At 38.3% G+C, this 14,567-nt stretch overlaps 1 protein-coding gene across 3 annotated transcripts in view; it reads left to right on the top strand.

Annotated features, from left to right (window-relative positions):
• Nucleotides 1–9,965, top strand: part of sptb (spectrin, beta, erythrocytic) — a 61,402-nt gene extending 51,437 nt beyond the window's left edge. For all 3 annotated transcript variants that reach the window (XM_028437563.1, XM_028437562.1, XM_028437564.1), the window contains 5 exons: nucleotides 1,234–1,297; nucleotides 1,368–1,594; nucleotides 5,829–6,002; nucleotides 8,980–9,022; nucleotides 9,161–9,965. In XM_028437563.1, the coding sequence (XP_028293364.1) occupies nucleotides 1,234–1,297; nucleotides 1,368–1,594; nucleotides 5,829–6,002; nucleotides 8,980–9,022; nucleotides 9,161–9,352 (700 nt within the window). In that variant the 3' untranslated portion in view covers nucleotides 9,353–9,965. The remainder of the gene's footprint in view (nucleotides 1–1,233; nucleotides 1,298–1,367; nucleotides 1,595–5,828; nucleotides 6,003–8,979; nucleotides 9,023–9,160) is intronic.
• The last annotated feature ends 4,602 nt before the right edge of the window (nucleotides 9,966–14,567 follow it).

Genomic DNA, 14,567 nt, shown 5'->3' with positions numbered 1-14,567 from the left:
ATTTGTGATATAAAAACGGGGTCACGACCCCAAAAAGGTTGGGAACCATTACATTACACACACACACCCACTCACACACACACACACACACACACACACACACACACACACACACACACACACACACACACACACACACACACACACACACACACACACACACACACGCAGAGCAGCGTTTATGTTGATGAATAAGGTGGGAAGTGATGATGAATAGTCTTTTAGGGACACTAAGCCGTGGAGTTCCAAATGAAAAACCATTAAAACAAACCAGTGAGTCACACCACTGTGCTGCTGGTTGTTCCTTCCTCATTACTAAGTTCAGTGGGGACTATTTCTGCTAAATCCCAAACACAAAGTGCTCCGAAAAACTCCAGTGTCTTTATTTAGGGATTAACCAGTTTGTTCTAATCCCACGCTAAGTGGTGTTGGTTTCTGTGTAAAATACACACCAGTCACATCATGGAAACAGAACAATGTACTGGACTGTGTGTGTCGGAGGAAACTCAGACTAGAGGAAGAGGAAGAGGAAGAGGAAGAGGAAGAGGAAGGTCACAGGATCAGGAGTTTATCAAACGCAGCAGCTACTGGTGCAGAGGTTCTGATAGTAGAGGCTAAAACAATGTGATTATATCTGATCTGAGGGTCACATGATCAATATTCATGTTAGCATCAGAATACTGACCAATCAGAGCATTAACACAAAGAAGAACCAAGAGTTTGTGTTTTTGTTGTTATTTTGTGGTCGTTTTGTGTATTTTCTCTCATTTTGTGCATTTTTGTTTTAATTTCAAGTGTAATTTTCTTGTTGTTTTGTTTGCTTTTGTGTGTTATGAGTCATTGTATGAGTTATTTTGTATATATTAGTTGTCATTTTGTGTATTATTCATCAAAGTTTGTGTGTGTGTGTGTTTTAAGTCATTTTCTTGTTGCTTTGTTTGTTTTTGTGCCTTTGTGTGTTATAAGTCATTGTTTGTATATTTGTTTTAGTTTTTGTTGTAACCCTAACCCATTTTGTGCTTTTGTTGCTTTATCCATTTTTTTGCATTTTTGTTGTAGTTTTGTGTGTTTTTTTAAAAGTCATGTTCCTGTTGTTTTCTCCATCATTTTGTGTGTTTTTGTCTATATTTGTTGTCTAGTGTATTTTACTGTAATCATTATCAGTGTAAAGGTTGTTGTCTCAACCATTTGAGAAGTATCTTTTACTTTTACTCATGTGTATTGTTTGTGCAGGAGAGAAGACACAGGCTTTGTGGAGGAATCTTCCCAGCTCTATACGATAGAGGAACAGACACTGGTCAGTTTCAGTCTCGTTCTTCACCGTTTTGCCTTTTCTGTGTGATTTCATTCATTCTTTTCTCCTTCAGTCGGGCGTCGCTGAGCCCAGTTCAGGTGTTCCAGAGGGAACCGGAGCAGACTCCACTGTGTGCTTAGAGTCAGAGATGAGAGAGAGTGCCTCTCTGGACCTGGAGCCGTCTGCAGAGAGGACCGCTACCATACCCCTTGACCCCCCCAGAGCCCCCACTGTGCTGCAGGAGGGCATGCTGGGACGTAAACATGATGTGGAAGGATCAGGGAAGAAATCTTCCAACAGGTAGAAACTCTTTCACAAAGTCCTATTTCATAATATTTAGTGAGATGTCTCACTATGGGATACAACCTCTGTCTGCATTCCTCAGAAGCATTTATTTCAATCTGCCAATCCCGATTGGCCGGTGAAGCACGTCCATCCGCTAGAGGGAGACCCACCTCCTATAAAAGGAGGACAAGGACAGACGTGCACCATTCAAACACCTTTTCTCCTCTCAGCTATCTCATGTTTTCTTTTGCCAGCTCAACTGTCCACAGGCGGATTGTCTTTATTCCAGTCGACGGACGCTAGCAGAACTAGCGCCTGCTCTGGACCACAACAGGTGGAGAAGTGGGTAAAAACACAGCGCTTACCTTGCTTCGCTTGGTAGGTGCTGTCTTTCGCTGCCGAAAGGTAGTGAACCTCCGGACCTTAGCTCCGGCTGACGGCTGCGTCCAACACTGTTGCTCCGGCACACGTTGGTCACACTCTTTCACTCCGGTGTTAGCCCCACTGCACGCTCCTTGTCGCAAGGCCGGTGCGTTGACCTCAGAACACCTCGCTGTCGTCTTGGTCCCACTGCCCTCGGTGCCTACGGGCCCATGTGCACGTTGGTCCTGCACTGCTGTGTTAACACATGGAGCCTCCACAGGAGACTGGCACGCTTGTCTGAGCAGGACTCCTTCCCCCTTCACAGTGTCCCCGTGGAGGCGGGTGAAGTAGAGGCTCTGCTGAAGGAAACTGCGGCTACTCAGAGTTCCAGATGGGGTTTCCAGCTTGACCTGGCGTCTCTCTACAGTCAATCACGAGGATGTCCTCGTGATTGACTGTAGAGAATTTGATGGAGACTCCTCTGACCCTCTCGGCTCGAGTGTGGACGAGGAGGATGGACCTTTCATCACCCCGGCTCGGGGCGGGCTTCATGCCGCCTCTGTAGCCTCCCAGGAGGAATTGGAAGGCTCCATGTCCGTCTCCTATCATCCCAGCCTGGACACGGTGAAGTGTGTAAACGCGCTGCAGCTCCGTGACCCACTGTAGTGACTGAAACCACCAGGTCCCGCTACGAAGGGAAGAAGCTCCCCTTTTCACCGCAAAATTCACCTACATCCAGCTTCTCTCCTACCCCTGACTGGCTAACTATAGACCAATCAGAACCTTCCATTCATGGCCAAGATCATTGAGAAGGTGGTCTTCAACCAACTGAGTCAATTCTTGACATTCAACAAAATATTTGATAAATTTCAGTCAGGTTTTGGTTCTCATCACAGCACAGAAACTGATCTGATCAAAGTGATCAATGACATAAGGTTGAACACTGATTCAGGAAAAGTATGTGTTCTCATTCTATTGGATCTAAGTCTGCATTTGACACTGTAGATCATATAATGTTGTTGGACAGATTGTAAACATGGGTTGGACTAAATGTTAAAGTAATGGTTTAAGTTCTACTTGGAGGATCAAAGTTATTTTGTAAACATTGTAAACTTTGAATCTGACAGATTACCAATGTCCTGTGGGGTTCCTCAGGGATCTGTTCTTGGACCTCTTCTGTTTAGCCTTTATATGCTTCCTTTAGGACACATTTTACACAGCTGTAAGGTTTATTATCAGAGCTACGCAGATGACACACAACTATATCTATCACTGAACCCAGATGACTATGGTCCCATTGAGGTGTTGCCACATACAAATAAATTTGCCTTCCCTTTTCGAAGGGCACTGCGAGGCAAATCCTTCCCGTCTTTCCTGAGCTGCTCGTGGAAGTAGCTTGAAGGACCATCTGTTCACTGAAAAAACTCATCCCTCGACTGTGAGGCGATGGAGAGCCTCGGACTGCTTTGTATGCCGCCGATGGAGCCTCTCGTTGCGGTTCACCTGCTCCCGCGAAAGCCCACTGTGTCCCCTCGGAGACCCGTGTTACCGTCCAGAGCGGACCGTCTTCAGTCGGACCTGTCCACTAAGACATATGCGGCTGTTGCCCTCTCAGTCAGGGAGCTGAATGTCCTCTCTCATCTCACTGCCTATCAGGCTGAACTCTGTGAGGATTTTGCACTGTCTCAGGACCCTGCGACGATAGAGGAATTATTCATGGTTGCCGACGTGTGTCTCCGCACCCAACGCTACACCATGCAGGCTATGGAAAAGGTGATGAGCATCACGGTTGTTCAGGAGCGAACCGTTGGCTTGACCTTGCTAAACTGTCTGACGCAGAAAAGTGCGACATCCTGGATATCCACGTTGTTCCCCTGGGTTTAGACCGTCGCGAGACAGGTTAGTTTTACCCCACTGATGATGACACACACTGATCCTGGTGGCTCCACTGTGCCCGGCCATCCACTGGCTGGCGGAGATTTAGTGGTTGCTGTGTGCACATCCCTGGCAGCTCTCGCTGCTCATAGACTTGTTGTCACAGGGGAGCGGCACAGTTTTCCACCCGCATTCAGACCGTCTGGCGCTGTGGGCTTGGCCCCTGAGTGGCTCAATCTGTCATCCGTGGGATTATCACAGAGTGTGATTTCCACCATACAGAGTGCTCAAGCCCCCTCCTCTAGGTCTCTTTATGATTCTAGGTAGAGGCTGTTTGAGAGGTGGTGCCTCCGGAGGAACCATGTTTTCAGTGCCCGGCGGGAGTGATTTTGTCATTTCTGCAGGACCTGATTGACCAAAACAAAGCCTTTTCCACTGTGAAAGTGTATTTGGCAGCGATCGCCACCTGTCACGTTGGCTTTGGGGATAAGTCGGTCAGTCAGCACCCGCTGATCTGCCGGTTTATGAAGGGAGCACGTAGGTTCCAGACCACTGGTGCCACTATTGGATCCGGCGGTAGTTTTGGAGGGACTTAAACGTCCTCCTTTTGAACCACTGGAGGAGGCGGGCCTGAAGTTTCCTCTCTTGGTCCTGGCTCTGGCTCTGCAAGGGGGAGCCTGTTACAAAGCAACGCCTGTCACACTGGGTGGTGGAGGTTATTGCTTTGGCTTACTCATGTCAGGGTCTGCAGCCGCCTACTGGTCTGCGTGCACACTCGGCTCGGGGTCTTGCCACATCCTAAGCTTTTGTTCAAGGGAGTGTCTTTTCAGAACATCTGTGCAGGGCCGATTCAAGTTTGTTCGCTTTTACATGCTGGACATTTCCACCCCGTGCGTCTTTTAGTTTTTTTTACTGTCCTGATGTGATCAGACTTCTGCCCTGGAGGCTGGTACCGCTCGATAAGCATGTCTGCGCTACGGGAGTTTTCATATCCCATAGTGAGACATCTCACGAAATATTATGAAATATGTAACCCCGGTTCTATGAGTGAGATGTCTCACCAGACAACCCTTCTTGCTCGAACAAGGAGAAGAGGTGCTTATTTGAATGGTGTGTGTCTATCCGCCTCCTTTTATAGGAGGTGGGTCACTCCCTAGCGGACGGACATGCTTCACCGGCCAATCAGGATTGGCAGATGGAAATAAATGCTTCTGAGGAATGCAGACAGAGGTTGCATCCCATAGTGAGACATCTCACTCATATTACTGATAGAAACCGGGGTTTTATACATAACCTAAGTTTTCTACTGTTTCAACTCATATAATCAAGCTCTGGTAATTTTCACAAAATGCAAAGTACACTTTGGCAATCAGGCAATACTAGCATGTTTATTTAAAATTATGAGATATTATCACAGAGAACACAGCTGCTTTACACTTATTTAAATAAGTTTCAAATCCAAGCTGTTTGTGTGTTATGAGTCATTGTGTGTTTTGATGTTATTTCATGGTCGTTTTGTGTATTTTTTTTAATGTGTATCTTTTAATCTCATTTTGTGCATTTTGTTGTATTTCTGTGTATTTTTCTGTCATTGTGTATGTTTTGGAGTCCTTTTGTATAATTTTGGTGTTTTTTTATGTTTTGTGTGTTTTTCTGTCATTCTGTACATATTTGTTGTTTTGTGTTTTTATTTGTCATTTTGCTTGTTTTAATTGTTTTTGGAGTTATTTTTTGTCAGTCATGTTGTGTGTTTTTGGTGTTATTCTTAGTTATTTTGTGTATTTTATCTAATTTTGTGTATATTTGTTGTTGTTTTTGCTGTCGTTTTGTAAATTTCTTCATCATTTTGTGTATTAATTTGTCATTTGTTGTTTTAGGAGGCATTTTGTTCATTTTGGTGGTTGTTTTGTAAATTTATCCAGCATGTTTTATGTTTTTCTGTTGTCATTTAAATAATCTAAAATCCAGGGTGATTTTGTGTTATTGATCAAACGTCCTCCTTCCTCCTCAGGTCATGGAACAGCCTGTATTGTGTGCTGAGGCCTGGTTATCTGTCGTCCTATAAAGACACTAAAAGCTTCGGCCACGGAGCCACGTTTCACGGTGAGGATCCAATCAGCCTTAGCGGAGCCAGCTGGGAAATCCTCAACAACTACAAGAAGAAGAAGCACGTCGCCAAACTACGGTAAGACCAGCACGTGTTTCATTCAGGGTGAAAACAGATTGTTTTATTTTCCTAAGGATCAACATCATCTAATGAGTACATTTTAGCACAAACATGTGATTGTATCTGAGCTGAGGGTCACATGATCAACATTCATGTCATCATTTAGAATAATAACCAATCAGATAATTCACACAGGGAAGAATGAAGGGTTTGTGTGAGTTTTTGGAGTAATTTTTTGTTTTTTTGTTGTTATTTTTTATATTTTTCAGTTATTTTTTTGTTATTGTTGTGCATTTTTCTGTCATTTTACATGTTTTGGAGTTTTTTCTGTCTTTCTGTATATATTTGTTCTTTTGCATGTCATTTTGCACATTTTTATCATGTGTTTAGAGTCATTTGTCATTGCTCTGTGTATTATTGTGGTCATTTTGTATACTTTCCCATCACTTAGTGTGTTTTTGTTGTCATTTCAAATGATTTTGTGTTTTTTTGTCTGCTTTTTTTTACATTTTTCTCTCATTTCATGTGTTATTGGTTCGGGTTTTTTTGTCATTGTGTGTTTTGTTGTCATCTTATCTTTCATGTAATCTTCTGCATTGCTGTTGTCATATTGTTTTTGGAGTCATTATTGTTTATTTGTTGTGTTTTTCTATGACATTTTGTGTATTTTGGTTGTATTTTGTACACTTTATTTTGTCATGTGTTGCATTTTAGTTGTCCTTTATGTATTTCTGCTGTTGTTTGTTGTTTATTTTTCTGTCATTATGTGCATTTTTTAATTCTTTTGTGCATTTTAATTTGGGCTACTCAAAATTAAACTGAGGGCCGCATGTGCCCCCCTGGCTGCCAGTTTTCCACCCCTAATCTAATACGTAATTGACCTGATGTAAGTGAGCATTTAAAAAGTTATCATTTCATTATGTTGTGTCACGACTCAGTAAAGATACATTGAAAAGATGAAAAAATTAGATCTGATGAAAAAAGACAATAATTAAAATGGTTTAAAGCACATGTGTCAAACTTAAGGCCCGGGGGCCAAAAGCCAGCCCTTTAGAGAATCCAATTTGGCCACAGTAAGGCAGAGATACCATGAATCATTTAAATTACCGACTAATTTGGTTGTAAATATCTCCAAACGAATACACAAATTCAAGGAAACTCCACTCCAGGTTTACAGTGCATACCTACCTACATACATACATACATACCTACATACATACATACATACATACATACATACATACATACATACCTACATACAGTACATACATACATACATACATACATACATACATACATACCTACCTACCTACCTACCTACCTACCTACCTACATACATACATACATACCTACCTACCTACCTACCTACCTACCTACCTACCTACCTACCTACCTACCTACCTACCTACCTACCTACCTACCTACCTACCTACCTACCTACCTACCTACCTACCTACCTACCTACATACCTACATACATACATACATACATACCTACCTACCTACCTACCTACCTACCTACCTACCTACCTACCTACCTACCTACCTACCTACCTACCTACCTACCTACCTACCTACCTACCTACCTACCTACCTACATACATACCTACATATCTACATACATACCTACCTACCTACCTACCTACATACATACATACATACATACATACCTACATATCTACATACATACATACATACATACATACATACATACATACCTACCTACCTACCTACCTACCTACCTACATACATACATACATACATACATACCTACATATCTACATACATACCTACCTACCTACCTACCTACCTACATACATACATACATACCTACATATCTACATACATACCTACCTACCTACCTACCTACCTACCTACCTACCTACATACCTACCTACCTACCTACATACCTACATATCTACATACATACCTACATACATACCTACCTACCTACCTACCTACCTACCTACCTACCTACCTACCTACCTACCTACATACATACATACATACATACATACATACATACCTACCTACCTACCTACCTACCTACCTACCTACCTACCTACCTACCTACCTACCTACCTACATACCTACCTACCTACCTACCTACCTACCTACCTACCTACCTACCTACCTACCTACCTACATACCTACATACCTACCTACCTACCTACCTACCTACCTACATACATACCTACATACATACATACATACCTACCTACCTACCTACCTACCTACCTACATACATACATACATACATACCTACATATCTACATACATACATACATACATACATACATACATACCTACCTACCTACCTACCTACCTACCTACCTACCTACCTACCTACATACATACATACATACATACATACCTACATATCTACATACATACCTACCTACCTACCTACCTACCTACCTACCTACCTACATACATACATACATACATACATACATACATACCTACATACATACCTACATATCTACATACATACATACATACATACATACATACATACATACATACATACATACCTACATACATACCTACATATCTACATACATACATACATACATACATACATACATACATACATACATACATACCACATTTGTATTTGTTGCTGTGCAATTTAGTAAAAAACTGTCATTACAAGATCGATCCATTTTAAATAAAACAAGACCTCAATACTCCCCTTTTTTTTTGTTTTTTCTAATTTTTTTTTCCAAAACAGGGATGTATAAAACCAAAATAAGAAGTAAAAACAATATTAACATTAATAATAGAATAGAATTAAAATTTAAATTATACAGAGTTCTACACTTGATGGAAGTAATTTTTAATCTCAAATTGTTAAAATAACTCTCAATTTTTCCAGAATCCTGAAATTTTCTTTTAAATAATTTCACAAAATGTCCCCAAGTTACATAACATAAATTAATGACATTATTTTGTGTCTGAATGCACTGACGTTGAATCCTCTTCTCTGCCCACAGTGTTGGAGACGGCAGTGAATATCTGTTCCAGTGTAAAGACGAGGTGAGGAAGCGTTTTAACTGTTGTTTTTAAATCTACTGTGGTGTCAAAAGCTGTGATTAACACATTAGGTCTTTATAAGTTACGCTGCTGTTTGTAATTTTTTTTTCTGTGTTTTTCCTTCACGTTCTCTCGCTTTAGGAGGATCTCCAGCGATGGAGCCGGTCCATGGAGAAGGCTCTTCAGCCCTTTGCTGAGGGAGAAGAGGCGTCCAAAGCCCAGAGCCTTCCTCCTCCTCTTCCTCCTGCCTCCTCCTCTTCCTCCCCCGCTGCCCTCCCTGAGCCGAAGAAAGACAAGGAGAAGAAGTTCAGTCGCTTCGCCAAGAAGAAGTGAAAAGAAAACTGCAGGGAGGAGAGGTTGCCATGGCAACAACTGGCTTTTTATCCCTTTTTAACATTTTTTCTTTAATTTTATTTTAGCGAGAGTACCATGGATGTGTAGTTTAGGTTGTTTGCCTGTATTTAAGCCACTTTGTGTATTTTTCCCACACGTTTCTAGTTCAAAGCACAGAAATGATATTTTACACTCAACCAAAGAAAGTTTCTCAACTATTGGATCTTTTTTTTTTTCAAACCAGGCATGCTTTGATACGGGACAGGCCTGTAATGAGACGCCGACTCGTATACTTCACGTAACCTGCCTTATTTAAAGAAGAAAAAAAAACCGAAATGTTAGTGGACTGTAATACTGTTCTTTTTGTTTGACAAAAATAATTCAGTGACTTTTGGAAAGGCTTTGTAAATGCTGCGTTAAAGATGTAACGGCGTGTGAGAGTTGCAGTCCACACACAACATTGTAGTTATGCAAACGTCATGAGCCACTGTGAAGCTCTGATTGATTATCTATTCATAAATAACACCGTGTATATCTACAGATGCATGAAGGATGTCCTACTGATGCTGGTGCTAATGTGATTTTACTCAAACTTTAAATAAGATGACCTTGATCTGTTGTTCTGTTTTTATTTCACACTGATGACTGATGACCATCATATCCAGGTAAGGAAGGGTTTGACACCCTAGTGCAGTGGTTCCCAACCTTTGTTGTCTTGTGTACCCCTTTAGCCTTTTTGTCATACCATGAGTACCCCCTCACTCATACATGTTCATGATTCTCCAAAAGTAGAACATAACACAACGGATTTAACTCATTTTATTTCATCTTCTTAAATTGAACAATTAATATTTAGGCATTGTCTTCTTATTTAACTCAAATTAAACATAAAATGATGTTGCTTTTAAGGCAATAAAATGATAAATATAAGAAATATTATTATAGTAAACATTTGTATTATTAATACGAATATATTATGATCATATTGTCATTAAAGAAAAATAATAAAGTTGAAATTAGAAAATAAATAGGTAAATAAATAAAAATAATAAGTAATATAAATAAATAAATACAAAACAAATAATTACCTGCCTGTGTTTATATAACTGTTATGACATTTACCACAAAGGAGCTTCATTGAATATGTCCCCTTTAAACAGGCATTTACACTTTAAAAACAAGTCATAGCGCACACGTACCATTTTATTAACGAACTTCTGATTATTTTTATTATCTTGGAAATAAATTCTTCATTTTCCACGTACCCCCTGCAATGTGCTCACGTACCCCTAGGGGTACGTGTACCCCTGGTTGGAAAACACTGCCCTAGTGAACCACCCACACACACCAAGGGCCACATTATTAGAACATTATCTCAGCATTTAGAATCACCACCGATCTAAAAATTAATATAGAGAACAATAAAAGCTTTGTTTGTGAGAAAAAAAAACATTCTCACTTTTGCATTTTTATGTCTTATAGCCTTACGTCTGATTTTGGGTGTTTACGTTTTTTCTCATATTTTACATTTTAATGCATTCTCATCCCCTTTAAAGTGTGTTCACCACATGTTTATTAGTTTTTAGGGTCTGATGATAGCTTTATCTCAAAAAAAAAAAAAAAAAAAAAAACTCACTTTTTCATATTTATGCCTTACTATAGCCCTACCTCTGGTTTGGGTGTGTTTACATTTCTTTAAATTTTTTACATTTTAATGCATTCTCATCATAATTAAAGTGCTCCAAATATTAAATAGTTTTTTAGTGTCTGATGATAGCTTTACCTAAAAAAAATTAAAAAAATGTATGCCTTACTATAGCCTTACCACCAAAGTTGGGTGAATTTTGGATTTTTGCCATTTTTTGTGCCTTACTGCCATCTGAACCCATTTTAAGTATGTGCATTCTATTTACAATAGTTTTTAGGGTCTAATGATGGTCCTAACTCAATTTTTTTTCGATTTTATGCCTTAGTATAGCCTTACATTCAAATTCAATTTTTTTATTTATGCCATTTTTTGTGCTTAATCGCATTCTTAGCCTGTTTTCAGTATGTGCATTATATTTACAGTAGTGTTTATGGTATATTGATGGTCTTAATTCAATTTATTTTTAAATTTTGGATTTTATGCCTTACTATAGCCATACTTCCTATTTTGGGTGATTGTGGATTTTTGACATTGTTTGTGCCTTACTGCTTTCCTAGACCTGTTTAAGTATGTGCATTCTATTTGCAGTAGTTTTTAGGGTCTAATGATGGTCCTAACTCAATTTTTTTTTCAAAAATGTTTTGATTTTATGCCTTACAATAGCCTTACTTCCTATTTTGGGTAATTTTTGTTTATAGTTGTTTTTTGTGCCTTAATGCTTCTTTAGCCCTGTTTAAGTATGTGCATTATATTTACAGTAGTTTTAAGGGTCTAATGGTGGTCCTAACTCAATTTTTTTTTGAAATTTTTGAAAAAAAGCCTTACTATAGCCTTACTTCCGATTTTGGGTGATTTTCGATTATTGTCGTTTTTTTGTGCCATAATGCTTCTTTAGCCATGTTTAAGTATGTGCATTATTTTTGCAGTAGTTTTAAGGGTCTAATGATGGCCTTAACTCAATTTTTTTTTTTTTGAAATTTTTAAAAATTAAGCCTTACTTTTGATTTTGGATTATTGTCATTTTTTGTGCCTTACTGCTTTCTTAGCCCATTTTAAGTATGTGCATTATATTTGTAGTAGTTTTTAGGGTCTAATGATGGTCCTAACTCTTTTTTGTTTTTTTTTTTGAAATTTTTGAAAAAATATGCCTTGTTATCGCCTTACTTTTGATTTTTGGTGATTTTTGTTTTTTGTCATTTTTTGTGCCTTACTGCTTGACTAGCCCATTTTAAGTATGTGCATTATATTTGCAGTGGTTTTTAGGGTCTAATGATGGTCCTAACTGAATTTTTTTTTTTGAAATTTTTGAAAAAATATGCCTTGTTATAGCCTTACTTTTGATTTTGGGTGATTTCTGTTTTTTGTCATTTTTTGTGCCTTACTGCTTGATTAGCCCATTTTCAGTATGTGCATTATATTTGCAGTAGTTCTTAGGGTCTAATGATGGTCCTAACTGAATTTTTTTTTTTGAAATTTTTGAAAAAATATGCCTTGTTATAGCCTTACTTTTGATTTTGGGTGATTTTAGTTTTTTGTCATTTTTTGTGCCTTACTGCTTGATTAGCCCATTTTCAGTATGTGCATTATATTTGCAGTAGTTCTTAGGGTCTAATGATGGTCCTAACTCAATTTTTTTTTTTTGAAATTTTTGAAAAAATATGCCTTGTTATAGCCTTACTTTTGATTTTGGGTGATTTCTGTTTTTTGTCATTTTTTGTGCCTTACTGCTTTCTTAGCCCATTTTAAGTATGTGCATTATTTGTAGTAGTTTTTAGGATGTAATAATGGTCTTGACTCAATTTTTTTTTTTTCAGTTCTTTTTTCATTTGATGCCTTACTATAGCCTTACCTCTGAAGTTGGGTTATTTTTTGACTTTGCCATTTTTTGTGCCTTACTGCATTTTTTGATGCACTTTTTTCAAAACATTTTTTCTATTTTTCAAAGCCTTACCTCCAATTCAAAGCGTTTAAATTTTTTTCAAATTTTTTTTTTAATGTTTTTTGATGCCTTACTATAGCCTTACATCCGTTTTGATGCAATTGTCCGACCTGAGCCTATAGCCTCAGGTGGTAGAGTGGTTGTCTATTGATCCAGAGGTTGAGTGTTCAATCCCAGGTTATACCGTTCTTTGGGGGAGCTGATTATCCTTCATGCCTTACCTGAAAAAATTAATTTTTTCAAAAATGTTCTTTTGTTTTCTGGACTATAGCCTTACTTCTGAAGTTGGGTTATTTTTTGAATTTTTGTAATTTTTTGTGTTTTACTGCATTTTTAGCCCGTTTAAAGTATGTGCATTATATTTACAGTAGTTTTTAGGGTCTAATGATTGTCTTCACGCAGCATTTTTTTTTTCACATTTTTTTGATTTGATGCCTTACGTCTGAAGTTGGGTTATTTTTTGATTTTGCCATTTTTTGTGCTTTACTGAATTTTTTAAAGCACTTTTTTCAAAACATTTTTTCTATTTTTTAAGGCCTTACCTCCATTTTGAAGCATTTAAATATTTTTTTTCATATTTTTTATGCCTTACTATAGCTTTCCCTCCAATTCAAAGCGTTTGAATTTTTTTCAAAATTTTTTTTCAATGTTTTTTTGTGCCCTACTATAGCCTTATGTCCATTTTGATGCAGTTGACTTACCTGAGCCTATAGCCTCAGGTGGTAGAGTGATTGTCTTTTGACCCAGAGGTTGAGTGTTCAATCCCAATTTACACCTTTCTTTGGGGGTGCTGATTATCCATTATGGCTTACCTGAAAAAACTAATTTTTTCAAAAATGTTCGATTGTTTTCTGGACTATAGCCTTACCTCTGAAGTTGGGTTATTTTTTAAATTTTTGCCATTTTTTGTGCTTTACTGCATTTTTAGCCCGTTTGAAGTATGTGCATTATACTGACTGTAGATTTTATGGTCTAATGATGGTCCTAACTCACTTTTTTTTTTTTAATTTTTGAAAAAATATGCCTTGTTATAGCCTTACTTTTGATTTTGGGTGATTTTAGTTTTTTGTCATTTCTTGTGCCTTACTGCTTTCTTAGCCCATTTTAAGTATGTGCATTATATTTGCAGTAGTTTTTAGGGTCTAATGATGGTCTTGACTCAATTTTTTTTTTTTCAGTTCTTTTTTCATTTGATGCCTTACTATAGCCTTACATCTGTTTTGATGCAGCTGTTCTACCTGAGCCTATAGCTTCAGGTGGTAGAGAGGTTGTCTATTGATCCAGAGGTTGAGTGTTCAATCCCAGGTTATACTGTCTTTGGGGGTGCTGATTATACTTTATGCCTTACCTGAAAAAATTTTTTTTCAAAAATGTTCTTTTGTTTTCTGGACTATAGCCTTACTTCTGAAGTTGGGTTATTTTTTGAATTTTTGTGCCTTACTGCTTGATTAGCCCATTTTAAGTATGTGCATTATATTTGCAGTAGTTTTTAGGGTCTAATGATGGTCCTAACTCTTTTTTTTTTTTTTTTTAATTTTTTAAAAAATATGCCTTGTTATAGCCTTACTTTTGATTTTGGGTGATTTCAGTTTTTTGTCATTTTTTGTGCCTTACTGCTTTCTTAGCCC

Source organism: Gouania willdenowi, chromosome 22, assembly GCF_900634775.1.
Source record: "Gouania willdenowi chromosome 22, fGouWil2.1, whole genome shotgun sequence".
Lineage (NCBI taxonomy): Eukaryota > Metazoa > Chordata > Actinopteri > Blenniiformes > Gobiesocidae > Gouania > Gouania willdenowi.
The sequence above is the reverse complement of the archived record's forward strand: the minus strand, read 5'-3'. Positions and strand labels throughout refer to the sequence as shown.